Source organism: Carcharodon carcharias, chromosome 21 (genome assembly GCF_017639515.1).
Source record: "Carcharodon carcharias isolate sCarCar2 chromosome 21, sCarCar2.pri, whole genome shotgun sequence".
Classification (NCBI taxonomy): Eukaryota; Metazoa; Chordata; class Chondrichthyes; order Lamniformes; family Lamnidae; genus Carcharodon; species Carcharodon carcharias.
Window position 1 is genome coordinate 26,639,445 of NC_054487.1, and position 19,399 is coordinate 26,658,843.

Sequence of the window (19,399 nt, forward strand, 5' to 3'; positions counted from 1 at the left end):
GTTCAATTCTCACGAACAAACTTTCTGTCAACAATTTCTGCAAAGAAGTTGTTAAGCGATGTCTTATAATTAGTCAACAAAACAATTGTTACTTCAATATATGAAATTAATTTACTAGTCATTAGATTTTGTTTGTGATAGATATTAGCTGTAGGTTTCTGTTACTCCATATCTGTGCAAAATGCGACAAAGTTTTGGATTTATCTGATGTTGATATATCTTTTCAATGGTACAAAATAAGTCAAAACAGCAGCTACACGCAAATGGGTTAGAACAAAGCCTGCTCCTGTTCCCATGCTCCTATGAAATTGGAGGGTAAACCAACTTACATAACTCTCACGTATCCCACCGTATTTAGTACAAGGAAGCATTAGGTGATGCTTGGATATAAATTACCTTTTTGCCCTTTGTCAGGCAACTATGTTGCTACAGAAGAGAGAATCTGAGGAGATCTTAAAAATAATTTAGCTAATACAATAAATACATTTATTATTGAACTAGAACAAGAAGAATATTAAAAGTTAAAACTGCTATAGTTAAAGTGAAAGAACACTCAGAAAGGTACATACCGTACCAATGTTTCATAATACCGTGTCCTGTTTCACAAGAGAGCACGAAAACAGACAAGAAAAATTATTTAATTAGATAACAATAGTCGTTGGTAATACAAAACTTAAATATTGTTGAAAAAAGTGACATGTCTAAGCTTTTCGTCGTGCTCTCATCAGGACACTCGCAAGAATGCCAATGTAAGGGGAAAACAACAATTTATACTGTAAATTAAGGGAGTGCTGATTGGTTGGCAAGTGGCATTGCCAAGAATTCCCCTTTCTTGACGTACTTGTTGAGAAATCTGCCAGAGGGTTCTCTACCATGGTCTACTGCAAGCCTACCTTCACTGGTCAATATATGCGTTAGGATTCTTACAGTTCGACATGTTACAAGATTGGTCTTATTGACAGCCTTGTAAATAGGGCCTGAGCCATTTGCTCACCATGCAAAAATGATGCTGAAATAGGGCGCATCAAAAACATCCTGCAGGACAATGGTTACCCTAATCAGATCATTTTGCACTGTATATCACCCAAACTCATGAATGGGCCTAAGGCCATCGCTTTTGGCCCTGGAAAGTGCCCAGTTTACCTCAGATTACACTGGAAGGGCAAAGTATCTCAAAAATTTGAGCAACAGGTGAAGCTAGCTGTTTCACGCTGCTACCGTGCAGTTGCAACACAAGTGATATTCGCCACTAACAGGATGCTGCCATCAAAGACGTTTTGCTTATCACACAAATGATTAATATAATATATGAATTTCAGTGCCAGTGTGATGATAGGTGTGTAGGCCATACATCCTAAAGACTGGCAGATTGTATCAGACAGCATGGCCTGAATTTTACCTTTGGCGTGCGGGTGTGCGCTCAACATGCCGGAATGTAATATGATGCCTTTGGGCGTGCGTCCCGATGTCATTGCGCATTCACGTGATATTTTGTTCGGTGGGCATGTGGTGGAGTCGGCTGCGCGCCCGCCGATAATTTAAAGGACTATTAAGGCCATTAAAGCCTAATTAACTTGAAATTTACACTGCCCATCCAACCTTGATTCTCTGATCTGCACTGAAGTGTATCGAAACTCTTGTATTCTGATTCACTCTAATTAAATAGTACACTCAGTTCACATTGTCATGGGGTCAGCTGAAATCACCGCCTTTTGTTTTGGGATCATGCAATACTCATACTGCCTGTACTTGTACAGCTCACACTATAGGCACACCACATGTTGTAGTGGATGCATACTGCACTCACACTGTCCATTCTGGTGGGGCTCATGCTATACACACGGATTGCTTTTATAATGGGCTCAAGCAATACTAAAAAACAGCCTTTTTTCCATCATAATCTTTTTTTATATCAAAATGTTAATATGTTAAACAGACTTGAAACTGAAATGACATTGAATTGCATTAGCAGAGAAACATCTTCATACATGTTGCAATATTACAAACTTACCTTTTGGGATTGATCTTCCATGTTGCGCCTTGCAATATAAGTGCTGAAGCCAAAGAATTGCTATGACCATCCACTGTGTTGACGGTGCTTTGGTAGTTGACTGGAATTGGGAATCTAGATATTGCAGTATTGTTGGCGTTGTTAATATTGGCGTTTGACCCAGATGAAGAATAGCTGCTTGGAGTGAAGGTGGAATCAACCAATTTCTCATGGGATGGCGACTCTATTTCAACTTGAGAAGTTCCTGATTTATTGAGATGCAAAGGACGTTGGGTGGTGAAAGTTTGTGGGAAGGAGCCTCTACAATCACTTGGATAATAGTTAACATGGTTACCAAATAAACCACCAGCCCTCTGTGGGAAGAAATCATTCTCAGTCATATTCAAACTTTCGATATTATACTGTACACACAAATCCTCTAACAATGAAACCACACTTCTCACTATAAGAATGTCAGATCAGCTGCCCAGTACTACAACAAATTGGAGGAATGAGTTGATTTGGATTTGGATTTCTGATTCCCTACATAATGACATCTTAATAATTGCTTGGATAGAGAGTAGATACAGAGCAGAGTTCTGACAGTTCCAAAGAGCAGGGAGGGTGAGTAAACTGAATAATCCTATACTTCCCCAAGCAGCCAATTATAATGCAACAGGTCTGAGAGCAGATTCCCTCCTGCACCATCAGCTATGGAGTAATGCAAAGGATAGGAAGATACCCAGAAAGAAGAGTACAAAAAAGAATAGATTGGAAACAGAACAATCAACCCATGAAGCCTGTCCTTCTACAAAAGTGCCTCCCCATGTACCAAAGCCAAATGTTGCAAAGCTCTAGAATATTTATGTAGCCCAACAGCTGACACGATAATTGCTAGATTGATCAATTAGTTTGGATAGCATAATATCTCCATAGTCAAAACTCCTTAGAACCATCATGTTTCACATAACAATTGAGTATTTCTCTCTCTCATTGCCATTGCAACACAAAATCCTGTTTCTTGCTAGGTATTCATTTAATTTCTTTGCTTGGCCTGATTCAGTTCTGGGAGCAAAGTTTATCTGTGGTAAGTTTTAGATAGTAGTGTAATAAATAAGGGCATGGTAGGGTGCTTCAGTACTGTCCGATGCACATCTTGTGCCATGTGGGATTTCCAGGACACTTCTCGTACCCTAAACAAACATACATGCAGGAAGTGTGTCAGCTGGAGGAGCTCGAGCTTTGCAGTGCATCTACAAGGCTGAAACTACATGAATAGTGCATTTCAGGAGGTGACCGCCCCGCAACTTAGCAGTGAATGGGTGGCTGCAGGCAAACCAGGCAAGTAAGGCAGAGTGCCCTAAGTGCATTCCACTCTCTAACCAGTATTCAGTTCTATTGGTCAGGGAGATGGTTCCTCTAGGGGGTTTAATCAAAGCTAACCAATATGAATGGATCAGCTGTAGTGACAGCTGTAGCAATAGTGATAGGGGTTTCATTATTTAGGGGAACAGACAGGCATTTTTGCAGCCACAGATATGATTCCAGGTTAGTATGTTGCCTTCCTGATAGCAAAGTCAAGGATACTGAAAAGTCAGGACTGGGAATTAAACATTGCAGGATACAACATATTTAGAAAAGATAGAGAGTGAAAACAGAGATGTGGAGTAGTGGTACTTATTCAATTCAACGTGATAGTAGAAAAAAGGGTTGCAGCTATCATTAAGCCAAAATTAGAATCCACATTGTTAGAGATAAAAGGTAGTAAAGGATCCATCACACTAATTGGTGCAGACTACAGAGTAGTGGAAAGGAGGTGGAAGAATAAATATGCAGACAAATTAGAGAATTGAGTAAAAAGCAAACAGCAGGATTTTTTAGATGCTGATATTACCCACCCTGCCACCCGAAGAGTCGACAGGGAACGCTGCAGCCATTCAACGTTCAGCAGGGCGTTAATTGGCTAAGGGCAAAACTTCCAACCCCATTAGGGGAAGAAGTCCAGCCTTAGAGAGCTGCCAGTCAATCAGCTTTGTTGTTCCAGCAGTGCCTGGTTTGAACAGCAACCACTGCTGTGACTATAGACAGTCTCTGAAGAAGAGGAGCTAATGGAGGCTAGTCTGAAACTAAGTGCGGCATATTTAGGGGGACTGGCTAGCAGGCCCCAGTAAGGGGAGTGAGGGGTTGGAAGGCCAGGTTTGAGAGGCTGGGGGGAGGGTTAAAGGGGGTATGAAAATGGAGGGAGGGTGACTCCAATGGGCACAGAGATCCCTAAAAGAGGTACCCCTCTCTCGCCTGACACCAGCCTGTATACATAAAGTTGCCAGGCTACCGGCTTGCAATGGGCCTCACCTTACCCTGCATAAAGTAGAGGCGGAGGTGGGAGGAGGCACTTAAGGGACCATTAATTGACCACTTGAGGGCCTCAATAGACCCAAGGACGTTTATTTCCAAATAACCATTGCTCTTTCCAAGCGTTTATGCAATGCAAATATAATAATCTCTTTCCAGCAATTTGCCTCTGGAAAAATCAAACTATTATGATTTGCTGCTATTCTTCAATACAGGCAACAGATGGGCCTTTCTCCAGTTCCTGGGAATAAACAAACATTTCAAGGATCTGCTAAATATATGAGCGAATGGCTCACATAACATTTCTGATAGTGCTCTACAATCAATATACTTAGGCCCAGGAGACCAGTGTGCCTTAAAAGCCTTAATTATAGCTAAGACAACTGTTACATTGACTTCCACAGATTCAACTCTAGTGGCAACTCGATCTATCAGCACTGAAAACACAGCACAAATGCAAAGTAATGATTTAATACACCAGTCATATCTTCAAGATTCCACCCAAACTGATCTGTAGAATCCCTCAAGGGTGTGATACATAACTTCATAGAACCATGGAACCATAGAAAAGTTACAGCACAGAAGGAGGCCATTTGGCCCATCTTGTCCATGCAAGCCCGAGGACACCCAGGTGCCCTTTCTAATCCCACCATTCTGCACCTGGCCCATAGCCCTGCAGCTTACAGCACTTTCGGTGCAGATCCAGGTACTTTTTAAAAGAGTTTAAAGTTTCTGCCTCTACCACCAACTTGGGCAGCGAATTCCAGACACCCACTACCTTCTGCGTAAAAAAGTTCTTCCTCATGTCCCCACTACACTTTCTGCCACTTATCTTGAATTTATGTCCCCTGGTTCTAGAATTCTCCATCAAGGGAAACAATTTTATCCTGTCCACTCTATCTGTTCCCCTCATAATTTTGTACATCTCAATCAAGTCACGTCTCAGCCTTCTTTGTTCCAGGGAAAATAACCCCAACCTATCCAATCTCTCCTCATAGCTACATTTTTCTAACCCTGGCAACATTCTTGTAAACCTCCTCTGCACTCTCTCCAGAGCTATTACGTCCTTCCTGTAATGTGGTGACCAGAACTGCACACAATACTCCAGTTGTGGCCTCACCAGTGTTATATAAAGTTCCAACATTATATCCTTACTTTATATTCTATACCTCTGCCAATGAAGGAGAGCATTCCATATGCCTTCTTCACAACCTTGTCTACTTGAACTGCTGCCTTCATGGACCTGTGTACTTGTACACCAAGATCTCTCATTTCATCTACCCCTCTTAGTATATTCCCATTTATTTTGCAATCCCTGTAACTGTTTGACCTCCCTAAATGTTTGACCTCACACTTCTCTATGTTAAAATCCATCTGCCACTTTACCACCCACTCCACCAACCCATCTATATTGTGTTGGAGATTATGGCTATCCTCTACACTATCCACTACTCGGCCAATCTTTGTGTCATCTGTAAATTTTCCAATCGTGCCCCCCACATGCACGTCCAAATCGTTAATATATAACACAAACAGCAAGGGTCCCAACACTGAACCCTGTGGAACACTGCTTGAGACAACTTTCCATTCGCAAGGGCATCCATCAAACATTACCCTTTGTTTCCTGTTACAAAGCCAACCTTTTATCCAGTTTGCCACATTACCCTGAATCCCATGGGCTTTTACTTTTCTGACCAATCTGCCATGTGGGACCTTGTCAAATGCCTTGCTAAAATCCATGTACACAACATCCACTGCACGACCTTCATCAACCCTTCTTGTCACTTCCTCAGAGAATTCAATCAAGGTTGTGAGACAAGACCTTCCTTTAAAAAATCCAAGCTGACCATCCCTGACTAGTCCATGCCTTTCCACATGACAGTTAATCCTATCTCTCAGGATTGATTCTACTAATTTGCTCAACACCAATGTAAGACAAACTGGCCAATAATTGTTTGGCATTTCCTTTGATCCCTTTTTGAACAATGGGTCTACCTTTGCATTTCTCCAGTCCTCCAGTACCTCATATTGTGTAAAATACTACCCTAATGGGTAAAGTTTTACTGGCCCCACATGGCGGAGGTGTTGGGGGGGCGGAATTCCCCAGGTGACCTTCCTGCTGCTTAGCCGCCTGCCTTTGCCCCAGTTGGCCAATTAATGGCCACTTAAAGGCTGCTTCCTGCGTTGCCATGATTTTGAGGCCAACGGGAGGACATCAAAGGCGGTGGGGGGAGGTTGCGGGGAAAACTCAGCAATAAGCCTGTTTTTGGTCACGGGCCCCCTCCCCTCTGTGGGCCCACCCCACCCCACCCAGGTCTGCCCCTGGGTGTTCCTTCCCTTCCGGCCTTTCCAACTAGACCACCACCTCCCTCACTATTCCCCTCCTCTGGGGCCTTCCCTTCTGTCCCCACTGGAAGACCTTCACATTTAGGTATCCTAGAGCTCCTTGCACTTAAAACTCATGAGACACAGTGGCCACAGTTCTTACCAGCACTGTTGGGACTACAGAGCTGCCAGCCAATCTGATTGGCTGGCAGCTCTCCAAGGTGAGTATTCCTCCACAGTGAGAGGTGCATGTCCTGCCTCCAGCCAATTAATGCTCCACGGAGTATTAAATGGCTGCAGGGCTGCCAACATTGGGGGAGATGCATTCCCCGCCTAATTTTATTAAATCTGTAAATCCTAATGTTACGAAAACAATGTCATAATATCAAAAATAAGTGCAAGAAAAATATGCTGCTAAGCCAATAAAATACTAGACATAATGATATTTACCATAACAGGATTTAAGGGGAAAAGTTTAATTCCCTCTATTAGCTTCAGCAATTATCTTATATAAAACCTACCCTGAAAATGTCATCTTCAGATGCAGCTGAAGCAGCCTCTTTCATTGCTTTTTCCAGTTCTTCTTCTGCTGTCAGGTCCCCAGATATTGCTCTACGAATCTCAGGGCCAATGTCATGCAAAGTACGCAGACCAGCCTAGAAAGGAAAAAGGAGAAAAGAGAAAGGTCTAAAAGTTTCTTTCTAAAGTGTGAAAATTTGCATTTGTATTATTGTTCTACATATATTGTGGAGGAAATTTAATCCCCACTTCTCCTCAGCAGAAACCAGGCAGGGAGGTAGTTAAAATGGACCGTGGAACTTACCTACTAGCGACAGAACACCATCTGCCAACTGCAATTGCTGGCAACCAGATACTCACCTGAAGCCCCTGAAGTCTTTCTTTAAGTATGCAGATCAAGCTCTGATGACATAAATGGAGCCCAACTACAAAATTGAACTGAGGCCTGAGTAGGGAGCAGTGGTGGCTTCCACTCCAGATCTTAGCTGTCAGTAAGTAGATCTAGGGCCAGAAAAGGTCTAGAGAGGTATGTTCTTTTACCAGAAAAAATCCTTCTGGGCCAGGAAGATCAGGAATATAAAAGTACAAACAATAGAATTGTATTGCAAGGGCCCGGTCATCAATTTAGTTTATTTTAGTTGAAATTTGCATTGTGCTTGCTGATTAGAGTCCAGGTAGGTTTCAAAGAGGGACATGCTGGGGACAGCACATGTGTTGGTCCACAAATAGTTTAGCCTCCATTTGATGTTTTTTAAACTTCAGAGACTTAGGCCTGGATTTTCATCCTTGAGGTGGGCAGGGGGAGTTGGGATAACTCCAGGCTCAGCCTGCTTGCCTCAGGAGAAAGTGCCCACAAAGGCAGGATCTTCATTGCTAAGGGCTGAATGCGGGCTGGAATCGGGCCAATCAATCCGGAATGGAGTGCAGGGGCAGCCACACAGGCTGCCGGGTGTGGAGATGGGCTGTTTAAAAGGCTCGCCTGGGTGCCATGGGACTTTGTCCCAGAGAGAAAAAACACAAAGGCCCTCCAGGCCTCACCCATCACATCCCTTTCACCTTCCAACCACTCTCCATGCCCCATCCATGGCACCTCATGCCCCCTATTTTGTTTCTTTTTTTAATGATGCATACAGGATATCGACATTGTAGCTGAGCTAACTTTATTGATAACACATTTTCCTAACATGAACACATATCTGTAGTGTCTGAACTCTATTAAGACAGGGTCCGACATGTGCTCTGTGACCTTCAACCCCCAGGTCAGGTGACCCCATATATATAGCACAGGGTACCGTATAGTATCTACTACTGGAGTCCACAACCACAATCAGCTACTATCATGACATTTCCTTTTTAAAAAAAACGTTTACACATTTCAAGTGCACAAAGTCTCATCTATTCTTTCTCACTCTATTTTGATCAGTCTATTTTGTCTTTTACTCATCTCTGTATCTCTGTGGTTTTTCACAATTCTTCCACTGGATGTTCTGAATGGTGACAGAGGTGATTTGGAAGGACAAGAGGCATTCTCCGGCTTGGTGTCACTATCATCCTTTGGATAGTTTTCAGGGCTCCCTGCCTTTGTCTGGTTATCTGTTGCTTCACTGGTGCCTTTTGGTTTTTGATCTTCAGCTACTGTTTCTGGTTCAGAGCAGGGTTTCGTTTCATTTGTTTTCTGTAAGAATTTCCAGTTTCTGCTGTACTGCTGTCCGTTTGGAGTCTGCACTATGTAAGACCTTGGTTCTCCTGTGATTCCAATGACAACAGCAGGATTCCACATCCCTTCATGTTGAATCCTTACTGCCTCTCCCATGTTTAGGTCAGGCAGAGGTCGGGCACCTCGATCAAAGTACTGTTTCTGCTTCTGCTGTCTCAGTTTGAGCAGGCCCTGCATGCTGTAGCTCACTGGCTGTTAAAATAACAGCTGGGATGCAGTTGGAAGTTTAGTTCTTAGTCTTCTCCCCATCAGGAGCTGTGCTGGAGATGATCCAATGCCCTCTAAAGGAGTATTCCTGAAATCCAGGAAGCACAGCCAGGTACAGATCTCTTCCATCCGCCTTTGCGTTCCTCAACAGGCATTTTAAGGTCTGCAAGGTACGTTCCACCATTCCTTTGGATTATGGATATTTGGGGCTAGACGTAGTGTGGTAAAACTTCAAGTCCTGTGCAAATGTGAGAAACTCAGTGCCTGAGATTTGTGGACCATTGTCAAAGCTGAGTACTTCAGGTATGCCATGGCGAGCAAAAATTGATTTTAAATTATTTATTATAGTGATGCTCTTACTGGCATTTCTCAGCAGCACAGACTCAAAATACTTTGAATAATAATCTACTGCTAGTAGGTACGTGCTGTTATCAAATGTGAACAAGTCCACTCCAATTTTCTGCCAGGGCCTCTCTGAAACACTGTATGGTTCTTTTTATTGCCATTTACTGTACTTTTGGCACACTGCACACACATCCACCATTTCCCCGATTTGTGCTCCAATTCCAGGCCAATGCATTACATCTCGAGTTCATCTCCTGCATGTTTCTGTGCCGAGGTGTCTTTCATGTCTCGGTGCAACATTTCTTTCCTCAGTGTTGCAGGAATTATGATCTTTTCTCCCTTGAAAACTATTCCTTCTGTTACATGAAGTTTCTCATGAAATTTCCAGTGCTCTTGTGCAGTCAGAATGTGGGCCATCTGATATGTGGGCCAGCCAGTTTGCACAATCTGTTACGGTTTTCTCAGGGCGGCGTTGTTCTTAGTCACTTCCCTGATCTCATCTAGTTTGGTTATAGCCGCAGATAAGTTCTTTGCAGCATGTGAACCTGTGCTTCCATTTCTTTAACAAAAACAGAAATACCTGGAACAACTCAGCAGGTCTGGCAGCATCGGTGGAGAAGAGCAAAGTTGACGTTTCGAGTCCTCATGACCCTTCAACAGAACTAAGTAGAAATAGGAAAGGGGTGAAATATAAGCTGGTTTAAGAGTGGGGGGTGGAGGGGAGAAGGGGGGAGGGGTTGTTGGGACAGGCAACCAGTGATAGGAGGAGATAACCAAAAGATGTCACAGACAAAAGAACAAAGAGGTGTTGAAGGTGGTGATATTATCTAAAAGAATGTGCTAATTAAGATTGGAGAGCAGGACAAGCAAAGTAGCTCTAGTGGGGGTGGGGGTGAAATAAACCATGGGTGGAATGCATTTAAAAATAATGGAAATAGGTGGGAAAAGAAAAATCTATATAAATTATTGGAAAAAAGCAAAAGGGAGGGGGAAGAAATGGAAAGGGGGTGGGGATGGAGGAGGGAGTTCAAGATCTAAAGTTGTTGAACTCAATATTCAGTCCGGAAGGCAGTAAAGTGCCTAGTCGGAAGATGAGGTGCTGTTCCTCCAGTTTGCGTTGAGCTTCACTGGACCAATGCAGCAAGCCAAGGACAGACATGTGGGCAAGAGAGCAGGTGGCAAGCGACAGGGAGGTCTGGGTCATGTTTGTGGACAGACCGAAGGTATTCAACAAAGCGGTCACCCAGTCTGCGTTTGGTCTCTCCAATGTAGAGGAAACCGCTTTGGGAGCAATGAACGCAGTAGACTAAGTTGGGGGAAATGCAAGTGAAATGCTGCTTCACTTGAAAGGAGTGTTTGGGCCCTTGGACAGTGAGGAGAGAGGAAGTGAAGGAGCAGGTGTTGCATATTTTGCATTTGCATGGGGAGGTGCCGTAGGTGGGGGTTGGGGAGTAGGGCGTGATGGAGGAGTGGACCAGGGTGTCACGGAGGGAACAATCCCTATGGAATGCCACCGGGTGAAGGGAAGATGTGTTTGGTGGTGGCATCATGCTGGAGTTAGCGGAAATGGCGGAGGATGATCCTTTGAATGCGGAGGCTGGTGGGGTGATAAGTGAGGACAAGGGGGACCCTATCATGTTTCTGGGAGGGAGGAGAAGGCATGAAGCAGGATGCGCGGGAGATGAGCCAGACATGGTTGAGAGACCAAACGCAGACTGGATGACCGCTTTGTAGAACACCTTCGGTCTGTCCGCAAGCATGACCCAGACTTCCCTGTTGCTTGCCATTTTAACACTCCATCCTGCTCTCTTGCCCACATGTCTGTCCTTGGCTTGCTGCATTGTTCCAGTGAAGCTCAACGCAAACTGGAGAAACAGCACCTCATCTTCTGACTAGACACGTTACAGCCTTCCAGACTGAATATTGAGTTCAACAACTTTAGATCTTGAACTCCCTCCTCCATCCCCACCCCCTTTCCGTTTCTTCTCCCTCCCTTTTGTTTTTTCCAATAATTTATATAGATTTTTCTTTTCCCACCTATTTCCATTATTTTTAAATGTATTCCACCCATGGTTTATTTCACCCCACCCCCACTAGAGCTACCTTGCTTGTCCTGCTCTCCAACCTTAATTATCACATTCTTTTAGATAATATCACCACCTTCAATACCTCTTTGTTCTTTTGTCTGTGACATCTTTTGGTTATCTCCTCCTATCATTGCTTGCTTGTCCCAACAACCCCCACCCCCCATCCCTTCTTCCCCTCTCCCCCTTAAACCAGCTTATATTTCACTCCTTTGCTATTTCTACTTAGTTCTGTTGAAGGGTCATGAGGATTTGAAACATCAACTTTGCTCTCCTCCACCGATGCTGCCAGACCTGCTGAGTTTTTCCAGGAATTTCTGTTTCCTACAGTGTGGTTCCTGATGGGGGAGCCTATAAACTACCCTCACAAGTGACTTCCTACCTTTACTTTTTCTTATCTCTACCCAAACTGATTCTACATCTTGATCTTTAGAGCTAAAGTCATCCCTCTCCAATGTACTAATACCATCCTTAATTAACAGCACTACCCCTCCACCTTTTTCTAGCTTCCTGTTTTTCCGAAATGTCATGTACCCTTGAGTGTTCAGGTCCCAGACACTGTCATCTTGCAGCCATATCTCTGCAATGGCTATCAGCTCATACACATTTATTTCTATTTGCACTATCATTTCATCCGTTTTGTTACGAATGCTACAAGTATTTAGATACAGGGCATTTAGTTCTGTCCATTTACTATTTTTGCAACCTCTAGCCTTATCTGCTGGCTCACTCATAAGTTTGTATCCTCTGTCCCTTCCTGCCACGCTCTGATTATCATTTCCAGCTACCTTGCTGTCTTGTCTTGTTTTCTCTCTTTGATTTATCACATCATCCAACACTTGAACCCTTGCCTCACTATTTAGTTTAAAGCCCTCTCTACAGCCCTAGTTACATGATTGCCAGAACATTGGTCCCAACACAGTTCAGGTGAAGGCCATCTCAACGGTAAAGCTCTCACTTTACCCAGTACTGGTGCCGGTGCCCCATGAATCAAAACCCATTTCTCCCACACCAATCTTTCAGCCACACATTTAGCTCTCTGATCTTATTTACCCTACCTCAATTTGCTCATGGCTCAGGTAATAATTTAGAGATTATTTCATTTGAGAGTCTGCTTTTTAATTTAGTTTCTAGCTGCTCACACTCCCTCAGCAGAACCTCTTTTCTAGTCCATTCTATGTTGTTTGTAACAATGTCAACCACTGGATCCTCCGCCTCCAACTGCAAGTTCCTCTCCAGCCTGAGTAGATGTCCTGAACACTGGCACCTGGCAGGTAACACAGCCTTCTGAACTCTCATTCTTGGCTGCAGAGAATTGTGTCTAACCATTTGACAACGCTGTCCATATTGCCACTATATTCCTATTAGCTCCCCCCACTTGAATGGCTTCTTATACCACAGTGCCATGGTCAATTTGCTCATGCACCTTATCACCCCCACTCTCATCCATACAAGCTGCAAGAACCTCGAACCGATTGAATGATTGCAGGGGCTGTGGCTCCTCCACTTCTACCTTCTGGGCCCCCATATCTGCCTCACTCGCAGTCACACCCTCCTTTCCCTGACCACTGACCAGATCAGAAGATCTATTCTAAAGAGTCTGACCGCTTCCTGAAATAAAGTGTCCAGGTAACTTTCACCCTCCCTGATGCAACGCATTGTCCACAGCTCGGCCTCCATTCAATGACTCTGAGCTGAAGCTCCTCAAGCTGCAGACACCAACTGCAAATGTGTTTGACGCAGATCACACATTCTACAGTCGCAACACATCACCTGTCCTGCCATCTTTATTATGTGTTAATAATGATTTTCTCAATTAATTTATAATTAAGAAACCCTACTACTACCAATAATCTTTACTATTGCTTGTAAACCTTACTACTAATAACACAACCTTACAATTACTAATAAATTACATGAGTTTTCTAATATTAGCATGCAAAATACTCACTAACCAATCATTTACCTGTTTCCCTGTGATTTAAAAAAATTTTTTTTAGAACGCAGTTGGTCCACAGACTTGGCTAGCCTTTTATGAAGTCATGCCGGGTTCTCTCTCTCTCTCTTTCTCTCTCTCACTTCCCCTTGAGCCTCTTAATGAAATCTTGCTGGGTCCACTCTCTCTCTCTGGCGCTCCCCTTTGTGCCTCTTTATGAAGTCTCGTCAGGTCTGCACTTCCTCATCCTTTCTCTCTCCACTTCATGCCTCTTTATGAAGTCTTGCTGCGTCGATGTTCTCTCTCGCTCCCCCTTGCACCTCCTTATGAAGTCTTGCCAGCTCCACTCTCTTTCTCGCTATCCCTCTCACCTCTTTATGAAGCCTCAAAGCGTGGATGAGTTAGATGAAGAACTCTCATCACTAGAGCTCGAGAAGGCCATAGGCCACCTAACGAACAGAATGGCATCTGGCAAGGATGGAATCCAGCCAAATTGCTCAGGCATGGAAAGTCTCACCTATTGCCACACCTTTATGACCTCCTTCTCTGATGGAAGGTAGGCTCCATTCCACTGGAGATGTGTGATGCCCAAATCATCACACTATACAAAAACAAAGACGACAGACTGCCTCTGTCAATTATGGGGGCATTTCACTCCTTAGTGTCAAGGGGAAGGCCTTTGCTAGGGTCATACTTAAAAGATTCCATCTACTTGCAGATTGAATGTACCTGGAAGCATTTAATGGTTTCCATGCTGACAGATCTACTGTGGATGTGATCTCCTTACCAAGCTAAAAGGGAAGTGTAGGGAAGTGTATGGAACAGGGTGTACTCCTTTAGCTTACTTTCATAGATCTCACCAAGGCATTCAACACTGTCGGCAGAGGGCTGTACAAGATTTTGGGAAACACTGGGTGTGCACCAAAGCTCCTCACTCTCATCCTTGCATGACAACATGCATTACACGGAAAGTTTGAAGGCTCTGCTTCCAACAGTTTTGGAGTGAAGAATGGAGTGCAACAAGGCTGTGTCTCAGCCCCCACTCTGTTTGGTATCTTCTTCTCCATGCTCATGATGTTTGCTTTCCTTGGAGATATGAAAGGAGTTTACTTCTACTAGGTCAGACAGCAAGCTCTACAATCTTTCAAGGTAAAACCAAAGAGAAAACACATCCTGATCAGGGAATTCCTCTAGGCTGATAATGTTGTGCTAGTTGCCACATGGAAACTCAGCCAGAAAGACTTATGGACTCCACCCATGCCTGTAACTTGTTCTTCTTGATTATGAGCATCAAGAAAACTGTGGCCATGGGACAAGGTGTTGCATCTCCACTCCTGATCACATTTAACAAGATCCCATTGAAAGTAGTTAGCAAATTCTGATTCCTTGGGTTCACACTGCCAATCTATTTCTTGATGTAGAGCCTGATATACGCATAGAGAAAGCAGTTACCACCTTTGCCTGACTTGCAAACCATGCATGGGATAACACCAAACTGATCCTTAGGTCTAAGTTGATGTTTTATAAGGCCCGTGTTCTCAGAACCTTGCTGTTATGGCTGTGAAATATGGATGACTTATAGCTAAGAAAAGAAGCTTATTAATTTCTTCTTTGACTGCAGCACATTATGGGTATATCCCCGCAGGACAAAATCATGAATGTGGAAGTCGTCTCAAAGACACAGCTCCCAAGTATACTGGCACTAAATCAAACAGGGGTGGCTTCAGTGGATCAGGCACATCTGAAGAATGGAAGATATTTGCATATCCAAGGACCATCTTTATGATGAGGTAGCCAGAGCTAGATGACCAGTGGGGCACCCAAAGCTCACTTGAAGAATGCTTGCAAATGTGACATGAAGGCCTAAACATCAACCACTGCATCTGGGAATCACTAGCTAGCAAAGGAGGGAAATGGTGACACCTCCTGTGGGCTGGCATGCACTACCACGACAACCAGTGGCTATAGTAGCTTGGCAACAGACACCAATGCCAAAATCAACAATCCACAACATCACTTGGTGGCTTCATGTGTGGCACTTGTGGCAGAACTTGCCTCTCAAGGATTAGCCTTCATAGCCATCATCAAAGGTGCACCAAGTGAAGACATCCTTAATGGATTGTTTGCTACATGTCCATCATTGCTTTTAGGTGAAGCATGTCAACACAACACAACTTAGTCTTTCTCTATCAGTTGTTGGCTGATCTGCACATTTACATCATACTAATTATTTTTAAGAACAAATTGTCTGGATTATTCTTGATTAAAGCCTTTTACCAAGTGTGATATTTCAAGCTGTTCATGGTGAATTTGAAATCAATACCAACTTAAAAGCAGAAATCAAAAATATTTCTTTTCAGCAATAATACATTAAATTTGCATTATTATACAATCTTCTTTTTACATTGCAAATATCTATGGCCTGAATTTTAGGCTTGGCGGGGGAGTGTGATCAGCAGGACCGGAAGCAGATGTGAAATTGCTGTCGGCTCCCAACAGCAATTTCACGCTGGCTGGCCAATTAACTGCTGGCCAGCATGATATGCGGACTTAGATAGGCTCAACACTGCTGCGAGTGTGGAAAGAGGGTGGATGGTGGAACGAATAAGGGTGCAGGCGGGGGATTTAAATGGAGCTCCCTGAAAACTGACAATCGTTATTCAACAGCTTCCGTGAGCTGCTTTGAATTTCCAGGGGTCTAACAACTTTTCTCAGTTCTTGTGCTGTCCATTGTGTCTGCAATATGTCATCTGTACTCAGAGCCCATGCCAGGTGGGATGGAAATGGCCGGAGCCAGTCTGCTCCTGGCTTTTCTGATGAGTGCCTGTGGGTTCTGCTGCAGACGGTCAGTGACCAACGGGACATAATGCTGCCCCGAGACTAAAGGAGGAGGCTACCACACTTAACAAAGAAGGCGTGGACAGAGGTGGCAGGTCAGGTCAGCGGATCTGATATAATGCGTAGGACTTGGATCCAGTGCAGGAAGAGGTTCAATGACCTTCTGTGCTCTGCCAAGGTGAGTACTGAATCTAGTCGTGGGAGAGATATGTTTGTGGGTGGTAGCACTTGGTGCTGAGTGTAAATGGGCACATATTCATGTACCTTGAAAGACTACATGTGATTAGACTAGATGGCTGGCATATATATAAGCGTGAGGTCTGGCAATGTAATGAGCATGTGAATTTATGTCTTTGTGGGGGAGGCTGGTATGTTCTGGCATGTGGGGGGTTGGACGGGGGTGACCAATGAAAGCACTTTTGTCCTCACAGGAGAAGAGGAGCCACAATGCGCAGGAACGAGGATGGATGGGTGGTGGTGTCCCTAAACTTCTGATCCTAAGTCAGGCAGAGGAGAAAGTACTCGAGAAAGGGGAGGCAGTGGTGGAATGGTATTGTCAATTGACTAATAATCCAGGGACCCAGGGGATTGCTTTGGGGACCTGGGTTCGAATCACACCATGGCAGATGGTGAAATTTGAATCCAATAAAAATCTGGAATTAAAAGTCTAATGGTGACCATGAAACCATTGACAATTGTTGTAAAAAACCCATCTGGTTCACTAATACCCTTTAGGGAAGGAAATCTGCAGACCTACATGTGACTCCAGACCTTCACCAATGTGGCTCACTCTGAAATGGCCTAGAAAGCCACTCAGTTGTATCAAACTGCTAAAAGTTGAAAAAGAATGAAACCAGATGGATCACTGGGCATTGATCTAGGCTCTGACAGTGGCAAACTCATCCCTTTCAACCCTGCAAAGTCCACCTTACCAACATCTGGGGGCTGTCTCACAAACTAGTCAAGCAACAATCTGACATAGTCATACTCATGGAATCATACCTTACAGGCAATGTCCCTGACATCATCACCTTCCCTGGTATGTCCTGTCCTACCAGCAGGACAGACACAGCAGAGGTGGTGGCACAGTTGAAAGTGAGTTGCTGTGGGGTCCTTAACATCAACTTTGGACCCCATGAAGCCTCATGGCATCAGGTCAAACAAGGGTAAGGAAATCTCCTGCAAATTACATGTACCACCTTTCCCTCAGCTGATGAATTGGTGCTCCTCCATGTTAAACACCACTTGGAGGGAGCACTAAGAGTGCCAAGGGTGTATAATGTACTCTGAATTGGGGCCTTCAATGTCCAACACCATAGCTGACCAAGCTGGCTGAGTCCTAAAGCATCTGCAGCAGGTGGTGAGGGAACCAGTAAGAGAGAAAAACATAAGCTGGTACAGTGGGGTGGGACAGGTAGAGCTGGGTAGGGGTCCAGTGATAGGTAGAGGCAAAGAAGCGATTGCCAAAGATGTCAAGAACAAAGGGGTGTTGATGGTGGTGATATTATCTAAGGAATGTGCTAATGGGGACATTAAGGGTAGCAAGCAGGACAAACTAATGGCAGATGGCCCTAGTGGGGGTGGGATGGAGGGATCCCTTCCCCCCACCCCACCCCCACTAGGGCAATCTGCCACTAGCTTGTCCTGCTTGCTACCCTTAATGTCCCCATTAGCACATTCTTTAGATAATATCACCACCGTCAACACCCCTTTGTCCTTTTGTCTATGACATCTTTGGCAATCTCTTCTTTGCCTCTACCTATCACTGGCCCCCTATCCAGCTCTACCTGTCCCACCCCCCTCTACCAGCTTATATTTCACCTCATTTCTCTATTTCTCTCGTTCTGATGAAGAGTCATATGGACTCGAAATGTTAACTGTATTCCTCTCCGCAGATGCTGTCAGACCTGCTGAGTTTTTCCAGCTTTTTTTGTTTTTGTTTCAGGTTTCCAGCATCCACAGTATTTTGCTTTTATCTTAGAGGGAAAAACATACTTGACCTCATCCTCACCAACTTGTCTGCCTCAGAAGCATCTATGCATGAAGTATTGGAAAGAGTAACCACTGCACAGTCCATGTGGAGACGAAATCCCATCCTCCATTGTGTTGTGTGGCTCTACCACCATGCTAAATGGGATAGATTTCAAACAGACCTAGCAACTCAAGACTGGACAACCATGAGGTGCTGTGGGTCATCAGCAGCAGCAGAATTGTATACACCCACAATCTGTCACCTCATGTCCATGCATATCCCTCATTCTACCATTACTACCAAGCCAGGGGATCAACCCTGGTTCAATGACGAGTGCAGGAGGGCATGCCAGGAGCAGCACCAGGCATACCTAACAATCAGGTGCCTACCTGGTGAAGCTACAACACAGGACCACTTGCATGCCAACAGCATAACAGCAAGTGATAGACAGAGTTAAGCAATTCCACAACCAATGGATCAGATCTAAACTCTGCAGTCCTGCCACATCCAGTCATGAATGGTAGTGGACAGTCAAACAACCCACTGGAGGAAGAGGCTCCAAAAATATCCCCATCTTCAATGATGGGGGAGACCAGCATGTGAGTGTAAAAGATAAGGCTGAAGTGCCAAGTGGATGATCCAACTTGGCCTCCTCCAGAGGTCCACAATTCACAGTTGCCAGTCTTCAGCCAATTCGATTCACTCCATTTAATATAAAGAAATGGCTGAAGGCACTGGATGCTGCAAAGGCCTAAGGGCCTTGACAATATTCCAGAAATAGTACTCAAGACTTGTGCCCCAGAACTTGCCAAGCCCCTAGCCAAGCTGTTCCAGTACATGGGGATTTATCCGGCAATGTAGAAAATTGCCCAGATATGTCCTGAACGCAAAGAGCAGGACAAATCCAACCCAGCCAATTTTTTTGAAAATTCATTTATTGCCTACCCCTAATTGCCCTTGAGAAGGTGGTGGTGAGCTGCCTTCTTGAACCATTGCTGTCCATGTGGTGTAGGTACACCCACAGTCTTGTTTAGGAGGGACAGAGTTCTAGGATTTTGACCCAGCATCACAGCCCTTTAGTCTACTCTCAATCATCAGTAAAGTGATGGTAGGA

The 19,399-nt window shown here is 44.3% G+C and overlaps 1 protein-coding gene across 1 annotated transcript in view; it reads right to left on the reverse strand.

Annotated features, from left to right (window-relative positions):
• cacna1c (calcium channel, voltage-dependent, L type, alpha 1C subunit) overlaps window positions 1–19,399 on the reverse strand; it is a 1,373,114-nt gene that overhangs the window by 88,675 nt on the left and 1,265,040 nt on the right. The window contains exons 41-42 of the mRNA XM_041215565.1: window positions 7,189–7,323; window positions 2,012–2,364 (exon numbers count right to left, since the gene is read on the reverse strand). Of these exons, the coding sequence (XP_041071499.1) occupies window positions 2,012–2,364; window positions 7,189–7,323 (488 nt within the window). The remainder of the gene's footprint in view (window positions 1–2,011; window positions 2,365–7,188; window positions 7,324–19,399) is intronic.